The sequence below is a fragment of the Sebastes umbrosus genome, chromosome 1 (assembly GCF_015220745.1).
Source record: "Sebastes umbrosus isolate fSebUmb1 chromosome 1, fSebUmb1.pri, whole genome shotgun sequence".
Lineage (NCBI taxonomy): Eukaryota > Metazoa > Chordata > Actinopteri > Perciformes > Sebastidae > Sebastes > Sebastes umbrosus.
This window is the reverse complement of record NC_051269.1, coordinates 12,626,227-12,644,367: the sequence shown is the minus strand read 5'-3', so window position 1 is coordinate 12,644,367 and position 18,141 is coordinate 12,626,227. Positions and strand designations below refer to the sequence as shown.

Here is an 18,141-nt window from a genome sequence, read left to right as displayed (position 1 = left end):
ATAAAATGTGTACTGTTTAAAAAACAAACAAACAAGAGATTAACCGTGTTGCCTTATGATGCTTTTCACAATTACGCAAGCGAGTTAATAGAGAGCGCAGAGTACTGTATGTGTACTTTTTCTCAAACTGAGCTGCCTATGGATGCAAAATGAATTTCAGTGCAAACTGACGATAAAGTTGTATCGTATGGTATCGCATCCTATGGTATCGTATGGTATCGTATCGTATCGCATCGTATCGTATCGTATGTTCATCACCCAAAAGTTGGATGGATAGAAGTTTAGGAAAAAAAAGTCCCACTTAAGTTTGCACAAGTGTCACTCATGGCAACTTGATGAAATCTATTTATTATGTTAAGTAAGCATCAACTGGCCCCTGAGTGAGCCAGAAAGGATGAATGAGGGAGAGAGGGAGAGAAAGAGAGAGAGAGAGAGAACTTGCTGATGTAAAAAAAAAAAGAAAAAAAAAAAGCTGCCTGAGTAAGGATATAAAACCTTGAGACAAGAGGATGCTCCTCTCTCAAACCCGCTGCCATCTCAGTGGTGGAAATGTTGGAGTTGGAGTTGGGGAGGGTCGACTTTGAGGTGACATTGACGCTATGTAGATGAGAGTGAGTGAGGATCCTGCGCTCCATGTTACGTCCCTGCTCGCTCCAGCTCAGACGGCGGCAGCAGCAGCTCCTTCTTCCTCCGTCTTCTCTCCTCTCCTCTCTTTCAGCACCACTCCTTTCAGGACAGCACCTCGCTCTTGAAGACGCACTTGCTCGCCGTCCTCCACTCTCAGGATCGTATATTGGCTTTGCAATCGTCGGATGCAAAAGTTTCCACCTTGGTTGTATTCTGTGAAAGTGCAAGGAAGTAACTTTTTTTTAAAAATTCGGATTTTTTTCCCATCGGGGAAGCAATCTGGGAAATAAAAGGATTTTATTGTGAGTATTACGTTCCACAGTATGCATTTCATATAAATCAGGGATATATATTTGTTGTTTGTTGGAGAGGACCATGGTTTGTGGAATTTGGCATCTATATGCAGATGCGCTGAATTTGGCAATGCGCGCTGCACTTCACTTGATGGCGACGCAAGAGACTCACTCATCTCATGAGGGTCATTAACGTGTTTGATCCTCCAGTCTTGCAGCCAAAATGTTTTAAATGTGATAAATGTAAATGTGTGATCAGCATGGTAAAAAAAATACACATAATTCTTTGTTCACTAAATCCCAATTTGCCTTGAGGGTGTTAAATGTTACACGGACCTGGAATGTTATTCACAGATTTGATATAAAATGCACATTTTTTAAAAAAACAAAGCAAACAAGAGATTAACCGTGTTGCCTTATGATGTTTTTCCACAATTATGCACGCGAGTTGATGGAGAGCGCGCTCCGTGTTTCATCCGTTCAGTTATCACGATAGCAGATTTTGCATTTTTAAAAGTAGAAATAAATTGAAGTAAATAACATACTTTTTTTAAAATGCAGAAATTTGATAAAATCTTGTTGTGTTAAAGCTCAATTTGTTTTGCATTAATTAAAGTAAAAATAAATATTTTAATATTATAACTTTGCCCACACAGATATTTGATGAAAATGTCTACTCAGACACATCCAGTGAGTTATGAGCCTCTCCAGGTGATTCATTGGACATTACGGTCGCGCCTGACTCCTAAATGTGTTTAATTGCGCTCCTCTTGTGCCGGAGCAGAAGGAAGTGGGCCATTGAATTTAGAGCATAATGACTCAAGGACAAGAGCAGGCTCTAAATTTCTGCTAACATGCATTCACTCCGGGCAATTAAAAGTGATTCTTATTGCATGAGAAGTCTTTATTTGATCCCGTGGGGTTCACGGATCGTGGGGCACATTTCTTTTTTTCCCTCTCCACCCCTGAAGAAATGTCATGCAATTAGAATAGACGCATGCATAATAATCGTGAACAAAATGATATTTAAGTAGTAATGTAAAACTTCTTTTTTCAGCACAGGCTACTACAATACCCACATTGATAAGCAATTTTGTCACCTATTTAATCTTAATTTTTTTTTCTTCTTCCAGAAAACAAGTGATTATTCAGTTAATGGAGAACATAATTAAACTTTCATTGAATTTACTTTTTTTGTCAAGGTACTAAAGAATTACAGTACAATTACGCAAATGATCCCTGACATTCGACTTCATAAAATATTTCAAACAAGTAGATTTGAATAGGGAGCAAACAAAATCATTTCATCTAATTGATTTTTTTTTTCTTCAGTGAATTTTTATATTTATTTCATGATGTTTTCAGGGTAACTGGACCGCTGCTGAGCTGCTCCTGATCACACTCATTACCCCGATTCGTCGTCTCTACTCGGCAGTGTATCTGGGAGCTGGGTGCGCAGGACGGAGAAGCTGCTGTTTGCTGGACCGGTGCTGAAACCCGCTCCTCTCCACTGGTCAGGACTACCCGACGCGCACAGCGACCATGGCCACCAACGGGACCAAAGCCTCGGACGGACACGTCTTAACGGAGACGGTGAATGACGCGCCCAGCACCACCACCACCACCACGCCAAATGACAAACCCAAAACCTTGGTGGTGAAAGTGCAGAAGACGAAAAGTGACATCCCCGAGAGAGAAACGTGGGGTGGCAGATTTGACTTTCTTCTCTCTTGTGTCGGATACGCAATCGGACTGGGAAATGTCTGGAGATTTCCTTATTTATGTGGAAAAAACGGAGGAGGTAATCAGGAATTTCTTGGCAATTTTCCATTTATCCATACACCAAAAGGAGTGCAAAGATGTCGACATCAAAACCTGCCAGTTTGCCCTTGGAGGTTTTTTATTAAAATAAAACTAAAGCCTATTTCCCCCCATCTAAGCCGTGCGTAATTGCGCACAAGCGAAAGCCTGCACGTTGATCAGTGTGAAACCAAACACTCCTTTTACCAAATATCCTATCTGGATTATGATGAATGTTGATAGTTAATGATTTACCTTCACTTACACACCTTTACCTCTCACCTCTCATTCAGGGGCCTTCTTGATTCCCTACTTTTTGACCCTCATATTTGCTGGCATGCCCCTGTTCTTTCTGGAGACGGCTCTTGGTCAGTACACTTCTATTGGAGGGCTTGGAGTGTGGAAGCTGGCCCCCGTTTTCAAAGGTAAAAGACATTTTTACGTTATCTTTAAGCCCTTAAAATATACATTTTAGGTTAACTGGATGCTTCAGGAAAGACAGGTTGATTAACAGACAAAGGCAAAGTCAGAAAAAATTGGGCTCCTTGTAATTAAGCAACAGAGGTCAAAGGTTTGTCCTCAGTAAAAGACCAAAAAATCTTAAATATATTGTTATTCTCGTTTTATGTCAACATAAATATGTCAGCACAATTTAACATCATGCCTCCGGTTGTTGCAGGTGTGGGTATGGCTGCTGCTGTTCTGTCCTTCTGGTTAAATATCTATTACATTGTAATCATCTCCTGGGCTATTTACTACCTGTACAACTCCTTCACTGCTGTGAGTATTTCATATTTATATTCATGCTGTTCCCTAATAAAACAATACTAATAGAGGTGAAAAAATCTTGTGTAGTAGTGTAATGTCATACTGAAACATCTTTCACACAAGTGCCCCTTTAAATCAGAACAAAGCACAGATTTTTTTTGCCCAGGTTGTATATTTTTTTTTTTACATAGTAACCCTGTTAGTTATGTGGCAGGTCCTTTTTTGCCAGCCCCTCTTATATAGGGGTGAACAGCTCTTAACAGACTATGACATTTATTACTTCCTTTCCCACATAATTAGCACCTCACACAAGGTATTGATAAATGCATTTGGCGATGAGGCATTCACTCCTCGGAGAAAAGCATGAAATCTCAATGAGTATCATGGTCTTGGCTGCTCGACAGCCAGAGAGAATGGGACCCGGCGGTGGGAGAGTGGTCCAAGTAAAAAGAGCTGTCTGTGTGATTTTTCTCTCTTTTTTTTCTTTAATTTTCAGGATCTGCCATGGCAGACTTGTGGCAATCCCTGGAACACAGACCGCTGTTACACCAACTACAGCATCCCAGACACCAGGAACCTCACCAGTGCTGTGCAGGAGTTCTGGGAGTAAGAGTCTGTATAGTTCACAAGGATGCTGCTCTGTTGCGAACAGATTTAAGATAAGGTCACAATGAAGATCAGGGTTGGAGTCTGATATGGCCATTTGGATCCAATAGTTCAGCAAATTCCTTAATATCCATTTATCCAGATACTTCTAAGCTTTAGGGGTGAGAAAAGAAAGCCAGGGATGGGGCTTTTTGTGAGTATCCAGGCACGTGTGTGCATATTTGAGTGTGCGCCCATGCATGTACGAGATCGAGGATGCATTTGTGCATTGCAGTAAGCCCAATCTACTCCTTATTCCCTGCAGACGTAACATGCACCAGCTGACCGATGGTCTGGAGAAGCCCGGGGAGCTCAGGATCCCACTGGCTATCACACTCGCCATTGCATGGGTGCTCGTCTATTTCTGCATCTGGAAGGGGGTCAGCTGGACTGGCAAAGTAAGTAAAGGGAGGGGACAAGACTGAAACGAAACAAAATGGAAAAATAAAAATCCATTTTTGAATTGAATTTGCATCATCTTTATGCTTAAGGGTGTAAAATTGGCCGAGTGACGTGCTGGATTACTGTTCAAATGTAGGGATCACATGAGTAGTACTCTGCCAACCCCTCAGTGTTTCTTTAAAAGGCAATACAACATTGTAAACACTATTTCCCTGTAATCCAAAGCACGACAAGCACCTACACGTTCCACAAAGTGATACAAAGGCCTGAACTTAACTGCTGTAAAGCAACTGAGCAAAAAAACTACAAAACCATAACATCTGTGATCACATGTTTTATCATATTACATTAATATCAATGTTTGTTTATTTTACGTATTGCAGATTCATCATTGTTTTTTTATACATAACAGTGTTATTGACAGTTTCTCTGTTAGTTCATTTCTTATGTGGTAGATTCTCTCGCGAATGATCTGAACTGTTCTGACTTTGATAGCACAAATTAATTCAGTTAAGGAGGGAAATAGTGCACTCAGAGTGTGCTGAACCCAACCGTTCTTGGGTCATCTGGCCTCCGGGGAATGGCAGACTAGGTCACTGTGCTGTACTGTGCTGCACACAGTACTGTAACACTGTTCAGGATGAGTCAAACAAGTTTCTGTTGCCTCGCAGGACAAGTTAAATGATGCTCACTACAAGTGAGAGTTTAGATAGACAATATTCTTTTTTTCCAACTATAACTTTGTGTCCCACAGGTGGTGTACTTCTCAGCCACGTATCCTTACTTCATGCTGTTCATCCTGTTCTGCCGTGGCATCACTCTACCTGGTGCATTTGATGGAATCCTCTTCTATATCACACCAGACTTTCAGAAACTGAAGGAGTCCGAGGTACGCTCTCTGTTTTCAACCTAAAGACTGTTTCTGTTCAGGAATACACATACATCTTTGTTAAGGTGGCTGCAGAGGATAAGCTGAGCACCAGTGGGAGGTTTGCTTTTTGGGGCTAAGTTGTACAGACTGTTTATGGGTTACCGTAATACCATAGTAGAGGTCTCTTACTGTACCTGCATTTAGGCGAAGAGTACTATAATTAGTCATTAAAGGCAGGGTTGACGATGTTACCCAATATACACTATTTGTTATATTGGTTGAAATGATCTTTACGCCCAGACAGCGATCCATTACTTATGAGCTCTGAAAAAGGACCGGAACAGAGTTCAGTAGCTGCTGTAATCCTGTAAAAGCGTCTACCAATCATTGCCTCGAGGTCCGCTTGGAAAGAACCAATCAGATGCCTCCCTGCTCGTTCTCTACCCTTGGCGTGCACCAGCCTGAACTCAAAGCGCGTCGCCGCTGCACCTTTACTGGAGAATGGAAGCGAAAACTCAGCCAAAAGTAGCACTGTCGCGGTTACTTGTCATGAGGTAGCGTTGTTGAGTTGAGGTCCTCTCTCCGCTCTGTGTCTGTGAAGTAGTTATGATGCGGCGACGCACGAGTATGTGTGTGGGGGGGCGTTTTAGACGGAGCTCCTGAGGCAATGCTACATTCAAATTATGCTATCTTTCAAACATCGTCAACCCTATCTTTAAGGTGTGCACAGAGTACAATCTTATCCAAATACAGTAGATTCTCAGTGAGTGCACAGTATTGCAGTAATACTTATTTATTAACACTGTTAATTGCATGGAAAGAAAGACATCCTTTCTTCAATAGAAGAAAGGATGTCTATTAGTACTAGGGCTGTATTGGCAAAAATCTGGTGATACGATACGTATCATGATACCGGGGTTACAATTCAATATATTGCGATGTATTGCAATACTGTAAGCAAGGCGGTACGCTGTTAAACTACTTCCTGTTTCAGTTTACGTTGTTACGTTGGAGTGGAGTCAAATGTCTGAAGATAGATTACAACCCAATCTAGCTGTTGGGGGTTTAAACACAACACAAAATGAACCACTGTCTGCCCTGAATTGCTGCATGTAAACTATTAATTAAAATCAACAGTGTTTTGAGAATCAATACAGTATCACAAACATAAATCGATACTCAAGTGTATCGATATTTTCTTAGACCCCTAATTAGCACACAGCCAAAAAAAAAACATCTATCAGTGTTTGCTCGAAATATTTTCCCTTAAGCAGCAGAGCAATACGCTTATAAATGTTGAACTACTGCGATGGCTCTGTATATTTATATTTATTAAGCTGTTGCAGGCTAATTATAAAGTATACAATAGGTCTCACAAGGGCTGAAGTGTGCCAGTGGTATTTAGGGCTGATGCATTTTCCTTCAGAAAGATAAAACCCTATATGATAGTATTGATCTTTTTTTGATGATGTGTTATTCGGTAATGATTGTGAATAAATTACTCAGCCACCTCATTAAAGCTCGAGAAGAACATGAGATGAAGCTAGATGAGGTGTAGAGAAACGTCATTAGACAAGGCAAGGTCCTCTGAGTTAAGTCGATCAAGATGGGATGCAATGGGATCAGAGTGGGATCAGATTGCACCAAGTCTAACAATCTCCCAGTTCCTGCCATTAGCTACATCAAAGGTTTACAAGATGCATTTGTGCACATGGCTTAATCAGTCCAGCCAGTTAAATTGGCTGAAAATGACAAATGAGATCATATCATCAGTAAAATAAAATGAAAACTGGCCATTTTTAAAATAATTAATTACTCTATTTAGCATCAACTTTGCACAAGTTAGGTGTCTAAATCTGGTTATTTTAACCTCTTTTTTCGAATCTTTGTGTGTCAGGTGTGGCTGGATGCTGCCACCCAGATCTTCTTTTCCTATGGGCTGGGATTAGGCTCTCTGATTGCTCTCGGCAGCTACAATCCCTTCAACAACAACGTATACAGGTAGGTGATTATTCACACATGAATGAAATACCAGTTTAGAGTGTCTAGCACCGGTCACTCACATCTTTTTTTTTCAATGAGACTGTGCAGATGTCTCTTCCCGGGATTATTTTTGGTTTCCTGGCAACATAGTTTCTGCTTTGCCTTCTATTTTGGGACTATTTGAGCCTCCAGCTGTATCAGTCGTTCCATTATTTTGGCTCTATCGTCTGTTTTACACTGCACAGACGTTCGGTTTGCCTCAGCCTCTGTCACATTGTCGGATAAACACCGGTCTGCAGCCCCACTACATCTATGGTTCCAACTATTTTGAAACTGCTGGAGCTCACTGCCATTTTAAAAGAACAGGTCAATATGAATGCACTCAGCTGCTGTGTTACCGCAGGATGCAAAATGGCTCTCCGCCGTCCCTCCCCCCTCATGCCTCTCGACAATGTGTGACGGGTTGATAAGGAATTGATATCGGCGTGACAATGGCTGCTTCGTGCTTTGTCTCCCCTACAGAGATTCAGTCATTGTCTGCTGCATCAACTCCTGCACCAGTATGTTCGCCGGCCTTGTCATCTTCTCCATCGTGGGATTCATGTCCAACGTAACAAAAAGACCCATCGCTGATGTGGCAGCCTCAGGTAATTGCAATCAATGTTGAAAATCGATAGTGACAATCGGCACAGGCAAGAGATACTTGCGACTGTGCAAAAATTAGCCCTTGAAATTGCTAGATGTTATTCTCTCAGTTGAAAAGGGAGGATTTTAGTTTTTCACTATAATATGTCAGTTCTGATTTCTGGGTTATTAGAAAGAAAAAATTGCTCAATGATTTTGCAAAACTCTCTGTCCTTTGTTAATACTCGAGTTTGACATTCAGGACTCAAACTTTGTTCTTCCAAGGACACTTTGGATTTTTCCAGTATTGCAGTTTTATTGTGGCATGAGTATGTGTGTGTTAAAAAATGGTAGACAACACACATTTAAATTAACTTAACATTAATTTTTTTAACTGTTTTTTTTTTTTTTTTGCCATTTTGTTTTTGAACTGATCTTATTGTTGATCTTTTGTCAGGACCTGGCCTAGCATTTTTGGCTTATCCTGAGGCCGTGACCCAGCTGCCCATCTCTCCACTCTGGGCCATACTGTTTTTCTCCATGCTGCTGATGCTGGGAATCGACAGCCAGGTAAACATAACCCAACACAAATGGTCTCAGTTGTGTTTTTTGGGCCATATTCATAGAGCAAAGTGCTGATGTTCCAGCTTCTGTCAAGCAATGCTTGAACAAATGAAAGTTAAAATGAAATAAATTAATTAAAATGTCCATATTTAATGTGTGTTTAATGTAATGTGTCTTGCTGTTACTCTTTCATTCATGAAAGTTAGCTCTAAACCGTAGAAAATGTTTTTATCGTGACAACAGTGTATTACGTAACACAGTTTTGACGTGACTCTGTGATCTCTCCAGTTCTGCACTGTGGAAGGCTTCATCACCGCGCTGGTTGATGAATTCCCTCACATTCTCCGAAAACGCAGAGAGATCTTCATTGCAATCGTCTGCCTTATTTCTTACATCATTGGACTGTCCAACATCACACAGGTAAATACTTCTTTATTGTTGGATAATAAACCAACTCACAGAGATATCACTGGGTAGTTAGTAGAAAAACACTCACAACAGCCTCCCACTAAGTGACCAGGTTGATATCTGTTGCCATATTCAGAGTAATCACACTATGGGGATTTGCCCTCCTTTCATAATATTTGGAGAATCCAGTAGAAACGCTGACTTTGGCAATGTCACAGGATAATAAAACATTTTCCACAGACTTGTAAGCATCCCACAGGACACCATTGGTGTGACCTCAGTAGCTGACCCAGTAACCTGCCAAGCTGTTTACTCAGCTTGGTTGTTAACTCAGCTCGCCAAGTGGCCCTCAGATGAAATCCACAGAGCATTTAAGTGAAAAGGTCATGGGGTTATACTCCCTCTGAGACTGTAGTTACTAGCCAAAGAGGTTCAGGTCATTTAGCATCATGTTTCAATCTGCAAACATGAAACAACATGAAACAAAGGTTCACAGCTGTGATTTAATTCCACTTATTTACCAGCAATGGCTGCTGGACCAAAGGATAATGACATGGTCAGTTTGCCTGTCCATTTGTCCATCTGTCCAACACTTTGGTCCAGTTGAAGATGTCTCACACCTGCAGGCCCGATTCACACGGTGCCCCAACAGTGAGTCCTAAAGGTTTTCATAAATCCTACTCTAAGGAGCAGATTGCTATGAAATATTATCACTGAACACATTCATGCTCCTCAGAGAATGAACCATTTTGTGCACATCTCTCTCTAGCGTCCCCCTAAGGTCAACATGCCGCACAAAATATCTGATTATTCAACTGGCAGATTGCCGTGAAGTTTGCCAAGATATTGAATTAGGTCTGTCTGTAAGTCCAAATTTCCTAAGGGTGAATGCACACCGTGATATTTTAATACTATTTCAATCTACTTAGTCAGTTTTAAACCTATAATGATTCTAAAGAAACATTGATCACTGTACATGATCATTAGAAGAAGCTGTTTACTAAATTTGTATTATTTATTTTGTATAAAAACTACTAGTTGTACCTGTACTAGTGCAGTGCCCATTTGGAGCGTGTGCCCATCCGGAACGGGCTGATTGCGGTCCCCAGAGGTTCTGTTTGCAGCCTTGTCGAGAATGGCTGTTTGCACCCGCTGTGTGTGAAGTTGATTGGATGAACGGTTCTCGAGATATGTTAAGGGCAGTCATAAATTACACAGACAGACAGACAGACAGAGATTACTTCCATTCTAGATGATGCTGCTTGAGTGCAACCTATTGGCCAAATGGCACCAAATTGGTCATGGTCACTCACACATCATATCTACACGTGTCCACCAAATGTGGTCGCAATTGCACAAAACGTCAGCAGATATGACATTTTTGGTAATATAAGCCCTGCCCACAGCATTTGAGCTAACTTTGAGTGGAGCTATAGCAAAACTGTATGGAACACCAATAATCCAAAAAAACAAAAAATACAAGTGAAGGAGCCAAAAGTCAACAAAAAGTCGGCAAAGAGGCTTCTGTTTCTGCCTTCAGTACTTGTGAGCTAAAAATGACAGAATCACTGCAGGCCAAGGTCATGTTGGCCAATGACACTCGAAGACCCGGCATTGTCCCTTTATTTCTGCCAAACTGGATATCCATCACGCCACATGCATAGCCCTGTGAGAATGAGGCAGTTAGCTTAATCGCTGCTCCGGGCGGGCAGTATAAAATATATCAAGCCACACAGAGTATAGGAGTTGACGAACTGTAGCAGGTCCCTTTGAGCTGGTCTCCACAATGACCTGATAGCCACGAGAGATGGTGGACAGACATGAAACGTTTCGAGGAGATGCTCGATCTACTCTCTGGTCCTGCCTGTGCAGAACACTCACAGTTTCCACAAGGAAGCCAGCACCAGCTCTGTTCTCACGAATGAAACATCACTAACGCTCACCAGCCAGAGCCGCCGGTGCTCGCGCCCTTGATGTTATTCCACTTGACCGATTTAGTACTGTCCTGCACATCCAATACTATAATTGCTTCTTTAACGTTTTCCCCCTTCGCCTTCATCCGTCTTATCTTCTTTTCTTTTGTTTTTCTCTCCTTTTTCAGGGTGGACTGTACGTGTTCAAGCTATTTGACTACTACTCAGCTAGTGGAATGTGCCTGCTCTTCCTGGTCTTCTTTGAGTGCATCTCAATTTCATGGTTTTATGGTGAGCCACACACTTTTATGTCTAAAACATTAACACACACTTATTGGGGGCTAAAATCGTAAGATCTAACATCTAAGATCCAGACTGGAAACATATCTGAGATCGGAATTATGGAGCGCATCTATAGTCACACAACGTAATAACTAAATCTGTATTCATCGTGCTTTATCTTTGGTTCCAGGTGTGAACAAATTCTATGACAACATCGAGGAAATGATTGGCTACAGGCCCAGTATGTGGTGGAAGGCCTGCTGGGTCGTTTTCACTCCACTCATTGTGGCCGTAAGTGTTATCTGTGGGAAGCATGCACGTGTCCAGACATCACCAGGGGAAAAAACACCCCATCAAGGACAATATTTTGGTTTATTAGGTCTCAGGTGAAGCTATATATTGAGAATGATTTCTACAAAGTGGTGCAGGAATCCGAAACCCGGAAATGAGTCAGCATTTCAGCACTTCCGGTTCCCTCGTCTGGAAGTCAATGGTTTTTTTAATGGGATTTTAGTTAGATTCCTGAAATAAGGTCTGTGGTTAACACAAGCTGAAGTGATTTTAACGTTTTGTTCTACAATATAAAATATGTCAATAAATACCGCACTCATGAATATTGAAGCCTTTACGTGTCTTCAACAAGGCGGTTGCTAACAAGTGGCTAAATGAGACTACAAAACGTTATCACGCCAACTCATCCGCCTTTACAGCCTCATCTTGTATAATCGCGTTCATGCAACCTTGGTGTAGTTTGTTTATAGCCGAACTTTTTACTTCTGGTGATTGCATTCACATTTAAAAAATCATAGAAGTAGTGTTTATTTGTGGAGATTATCTTGCTGAAGAAAACGTGTAAGTATCATAAACATGTGTTTGCCACAGAGTATATTTTCTGCAATAATCCAAAAGCCAATGGATAAATCCCATTGGCTTTTTATCGAGGGAACCAGGGTGATGCTCACTTCATGGTTGGCCCACAAAAATGCGTCATCCCTGCACCACTCTATAATCTTTATATTTAAAACTATGCAATGTTTTTTTTGATGGTTGTAAAACAAAAGCAGTTTAATTACTTTTACTTAATAACTTTTACTTGATGTCATGATTGGCTTAATTAACTGTGTGCTCCTTACTTAAACATCACAATACTATCTCACCGTATCTTCATATTACATATTAGTGTTTGTTGTGCCCACAGACCAAGACATCCAAGACCAAAAGCTTATTCTGAAGTTTTACTATCATGATCATATCCTAGAATTTAGACTCAATAATAGTTAAATGTCTAAACATGATTATGATGAAGGCGCTGAGATCTTTTTCCTTGTCCCTCTTGTCCAGGGAGTCTTCTTGTTTAGTGCAGTGCAGATGGTTCCCCTCACCATGGGGGACTACGTGTTCCCAGCCTGGGGCCAGGGGGTCGGGTGGTGCATGGCCCTCTCCTCCATGACCCTCATCCCTGGATACATGGGCTACATGTTCCTCACACTCAAAGGCACATACAAAGAGGTAAGATCAATGTGGATTCAGTCAAATACCTGATACAGTTAACTTAAATAATACTCTTTGACCTGTTTTTTGATGTTATGTTATTAAATGTACACAATGTACACTGGTATATAATACTGAGAGTTTTGGTTAGTTACTGCAAATACGATAGCCGCAGATTTCCCAGAGCACATCACTGCACCCGCCTCAGAGCATTTCACACATCTATTAGCTGTTTTGAATTTTAATCTGCAGTCGGCAGCGAGGCAGCCTCTGTGTTAAGAGTTTCAAGTGGATTACTTGGTGTGCAAGGTTTTTGGCTTAAATATATTATTGCATACTGTATGGTAGACCAATCCAACACAGAGACACAGTGGTGTATTTAGAGGGTGCTGATGTTTTGTGAGGATAATGTAATAATGTCATACAAGCCCTGAGGATTTTACAGTCGGTTTTAACCATGAAGGGAAGTTTGAATAAACAGTTAAGGTCACCCTGTAGATTTTTTACCGAGAGCCTGGCTCAGAAATGTTTACCAGAATATACTGATCCAGGATTTATATCATCCTCACTTACATTTACATAATGTTTAGCAATGAAAGTAGTACCTGAAATGTAATTTTGCAGTAAAAAGACTCTTCCCATTAGATGTTAAAATGCTTAGCTTAGCCCAGAGTGATTTTGCTCTGTGCTTTATAACTGCACTGTGATTCAATTCTTTTGTAATGAGCAAACACATCGGCTTGCTAAGTAAAGACTTGATAAATTGCCATGAAGAGCAGAACAGTGATAAAAGGATTAGTAAAATAGAGTTTCTAATTAGTTCTGTTGAACAATTTTAGATGCCTTTTTGCCATACCAGCCAAAGAGTTCTCAGTAAATGACATTCATTTGTATGCAGCAGAATGGTACGCTGCATTTTTTATTGATCTGATGATCCCAATCAATGACATATAATACCTTTTCCAGCATGTCATTTACATTAAGAGCGTTCTGATTTGCAGTCATCCATAATGCGTTGAACAATAACCTTACATCCATACGGTCCCTAGTGACAGATACACGTTTATAGCTGCCGCTGACGGAATAAATGGGCCGTAATTGCAGGCAGTGCAACAGAGGCTGTCATAGGCGATGTGCAGGTGTCAGATCCTGCAGTACCAGCTGATGGCTGATTGTCTAATTGTAGCAATCAGCCAGCTGATTAGTGCTCTGCACCCAGGCGGATGCCTAGTTTCAAAAACACTCCATACAAATGATACTGTGCCGCAGAATCCCAGGTCCAACATTATCCATAGTTCAGAGAACATTTAAAGATTTACCAAGTTTGGGATGGTTTGATTTCGTTTTGTGGGATCAGTATGTTTGGCCCGATTTGACTATTATCAGGCCATTAAATAGGCGTTATCAGTCGCTATAAGCACCATAGATGTGGGTCAATAGGGGCCTGCTACACCTACTACATTGTAAAAGCGAAAGCTAAACTTAAAAGCTACATGTTCTAACATGTAAAATTGAATGAAATGTTACGTTTGGAACACAAACAAAAAGGCTTTTTTAGGTTCAGGCAACAAACCCACTTAGTTAAGTTTAGGGAAAAACATTGTGTTTACGCTTACAATAACTATGTTTCAAAAGTGAGAGTGAAGCTTAACGCGTTGGCCATTCACGGGATGTGAACCCCGGCCTCATGGGTGAAAACCATAGACTGTATATAAGAAGTAGGCGTAGAGTTCGAGTTCCAGTTCGGCATTTTGGTCGTCTCCATCTTGGTTTTTTTTGCAACCAAAAGTGACACAAGAGGGTGAAGCTAAGCACAGCCAAATGCTGAATAAGACAATTTAGGCGACCAAAAATTTTCAAATTAACGTTCATGAACTGAAAACACACTGTGAAAGGGTTAAAGTTGTAAGATGAAAATGCTGACAACTCCCAGTCTGGACAATGCTGTGGTACCGACCTGTCAATCACAAGGTAGCGACGCCCTAAAACTGAATGAAACACTACAATTTGAACACAAACAATAAGGCTAACCCTGTGTTTCGTCTCCGATCCATCGCTTCCGACCTCCACCCCATATGGCGTTTCACGCTCTCTATACTACAGCGCCTGACTTCCGCTTCTGCTCCTGTCATAATTACTATGGTCGCTAGAGGTCTCTGTCGTGTTCTTTCGGTGATCTACGATATGAATAGATGATAAAATCTACTAGTGGGTGCAGTAGGCCGCTAATGACCCTCATCTATGGTGCTTATAATGACAGAAGGCTATTTAATGGCTTGACAACAGTCTAATCGGCTGAACATTTGTTAGTGTCATGAGAATAGGCTTTTATTTTCCTTTATCAGCCATATCTCCGGCTGTATTAATGTATACAACCATACATCACATCAGGGAAACTGTATAAATGTCTTTTCTGAGAGTAGTAAGTTTACACTCAGAGACTACGCATTCATCAAGCACACAGCTGTGCAGCTGGTGTGTTTTGTTACGGCTTATTGGTTTAATCACAAACTTTGCAGCTGTTTGGTCCCTACTAATGGTGTATGACAGCGTCTCATTGTAATTTCAACACCATCAGTGCATTTTGTTCAGCTGTGTGGTATCTGTGCTTCTCCCTCTCAGCGTCTGCGGATGATGTTCAAGCCTACGGTACTGGTGAAGGCTCAGGAAAATGGCCCGGACCAGCAGACAGAGAACCAGAGTCAGAACCCGGCCAACGAGGAAGCCTACATCTAGAAACTTCTGCCTGTCTCTCTGTCTCGACGGCCAGACTGGCGATCTACACAGAAAAAAACATAATCAAGGTTGGGAACGACCACCAGACTTCCACGTCTGCTTTTATTCACCTACCTCCTGGGGACACGTGAGACCAACCTGATTACACAGTTATTTTTAGGGGTTTTTCTGTTTGTTTATTTGTATAATACAGAGTTATAAAACGTACGAGGGAAAACAAACTACCCAGCAAAATTGTTGTGATATTATGAATTTCATTATGCAAAAAAGTTAGTCTTTTTAGAAGAGGAAATGTGACTTAGGAAATTACTGTATATTGATTATATAATTTAAATTTGGAGGCCCGTGTTTATTCAATAGTATTGTGCTACTTTGAAGATATTAATTAATCTACTAAACTACAATTACTGTACAAAGAAACATATTGGTTAAATGCATTTTGCTTGTACATGAAATAAATACATTAAGATGAATGCAGTGTAGTAGGTGAAAAAAATGCAAATTGAAAGTTTGTAAAAATTGAATATTGACCAATTTATGGCAAAGACAATATGGGAATGTGCAACAGGTAAGGCCAAATCTGCTTGTATGTGTAAAATATAATTTAGCCAGACTATCACTCCCTTGCAGGATCCTGCAGTTCGCCTGAAATGTTTACCACCCACGTCTGGGGCTCCTTTGAAAAGCACAAGTACAGTACGGCATTTTGAAGCGTCCAACTTTATTTGTTTTGGCTCGATTGAAACTTGTGACAACAGCAAAAATAACTTACATAGGATACATAGCAAGAGACTGTTATAATTGTTTCTTTGTTTTCTAAAGAACAATAACTTTGTATGTTGTCTGAATCTTTTTTGTAGAATCATTTTTAGGTCATTTTCTATATGTGAGAGTGAGAAGGACCAAAATCATACTCGCGTTAGAAAGATTGGTGCGGACATTTGACCCGCTGAATATATATCGAGCATCTTCTTTTGTCTCTCTGAAGAGCAACAGTAGCAAATACAGCATCAAGCACAATTTGGATCTGTAAACTACCACTTTTAACAATGTGTGGTAGCCAATACAGAAATCCCACATTTGCATTGTGCGTACGATATTTCTGCCTGAGATTATTTGGAAAAAGTAGATTTTCCTTCACCTGACAACCAGTAAAACCAGTAAAGTGGAAAGACGGAGTTGTGTTGCAATAAGCCAATGCTAATTCAGATCTATATTTTAAACTGTGAGAATGAATAAGCTGCATCGGAGACTGTATGGAGGATTTCTATGATAGCTACCACTATTCTGACTGGAACCGTTTACTTGTATATCTATTTAGTAACCCTCTCCTCAGGAACAAAGGTGGACGTGACCAAATTATCTCAGATACAACCATTATACACTGAAACAATTAATGCTACATTTAAAAAACACAACTATCATCAAATTTCTGCCATTTTCTCCCATTATTCTACTTGGGCACACTCGAAAGCTGATCCAAATTGTTGCCTCTTTTCTGTGTGCTATTCAGATAGCATTATTTCTCTCAGTGCAAATGAACTGTGATGGCCGTCACTCAGTCATTTTAGTAGAAGTCCTAGCGTGTTTCTATCCTGTGGCGAGTGCAGATTTCCAATATCACACTATAGGAGAGAGAAACTCTGGCTCAGTCAGAGGACAAAGCACTGTTACCACAACAGTACATAGCCAGATGCTATATACTGTAGGCCAACACCACTGAAACTACTCCTTTTCACAAGGTAAAGAAAAACCTATTATTACATATCAAGTTTGCTCGGCAATATAAAACATATGTAAAAGCTGACTGTGCGACAGACCACAGATATCACTGTATTACTATGAAGGAGGATCAAGAAGATTTGCTTCTGTGGCAGCTACATGCGACAGGAATCAGGTTGAATCAGTCCCTTTTGTTTTCTTTTATCTATATGTTCTCTTTTCAAAGATATGTGAATTAAAATGTGCAATGACAAAGGGTTCCGTGAATTTTGTATAAAGTTACCATACTGCAGTTTTCTCTCTTGAATGATGTTGTAAACTGGACTGTGTAATACATGTATCTGTGAATGTCAACGTACAACCTGAGTTTTTCTTTTTCTTTTGTCTAAATGTTGAACAAAAAAAATGTGATATTATTTGCTGTTTTCTGCAATAATATTATTATCTCAGAAACAAAAGCACATATCTCTCTCTACTGTAAAAATTATAATTACAATAACAGAATAGAGTAATAATAAAGATGATAATAATAATAATAATAATAATAACAATAATGTAATAGAAATGTCTAGTCAGAGAATATTGTTTTGTATATTTCTAGCTGTTTCATGGGCCTAATGTAAAATATTCTATGTAAAAAAAATATAATAAATGTCTTTAGATGGTGTTATATGAAAAAGCATGATTGCAATACATGTTATCTGCAAAAATAAATAAAGACCTATAGATTATAATATCTGTGTCATGTAATCTTTCTATAACGGGAGTAGGCAATATATACGACCATACATTTCTAAATATATACAAAAAAATGTTTTTGTTTTTTTACCAGCCAATACTAAAGAAAATACACAATAGATTAATTGTGGAAAGTACATATACCATTTGTATTAGTTAAATGGATGTGACTCTTTGAATAAGGTATGGAAATGCTCTTCTGCATTGTTGAGTGAGATGGATTTGCATGACAATGACCTGCTCAGTGTTATGCTAATGTTTGATTTATTACATA

General features: G+C 40.1%; 1 protein-coding gene across 1 annotated transcript; it reads left to right on the top strand.

Moving 5' to 3' along the window:
• The first annotated feature begins 347 nt into the window (after positions 1-347).
• slc6a1b (solute carrier family 6 member 1b) lies at positions 348-17,863 on the top strand. Its single transcript, XM_037769265.1, has 15 exons — positions 348-929; positions 2,286-2,721; positions 3,014-3,145; positions 3,400-3,500; positions 3,985-4,094; positions 4,399-4,531; positions 5,290-5,424; positions 7,304-7,407; positions 7,912-8,036; positions 8,471-8,583; positions 8,866-8,997; positions 11,087-11,189; positions 11,371-11,471; positions 12,522-12,689; positions 15,294-17,863. The coding sequence occupies exons 2-15, from the start codon at positions 2,463-2,465 to the stop codon at positions 15,405-15,407; spliced, it is 1,830 nt and encodes a 609-aa protein (XP_037625193.1). The 5' UTR covers positions 348-929; positions 2,286-2,462; the 3' UTR covers positions 15,408-17,863.
• The last annotated feature ends 278 nt before the right edge of the window (positions 17,864-18,141 follow it).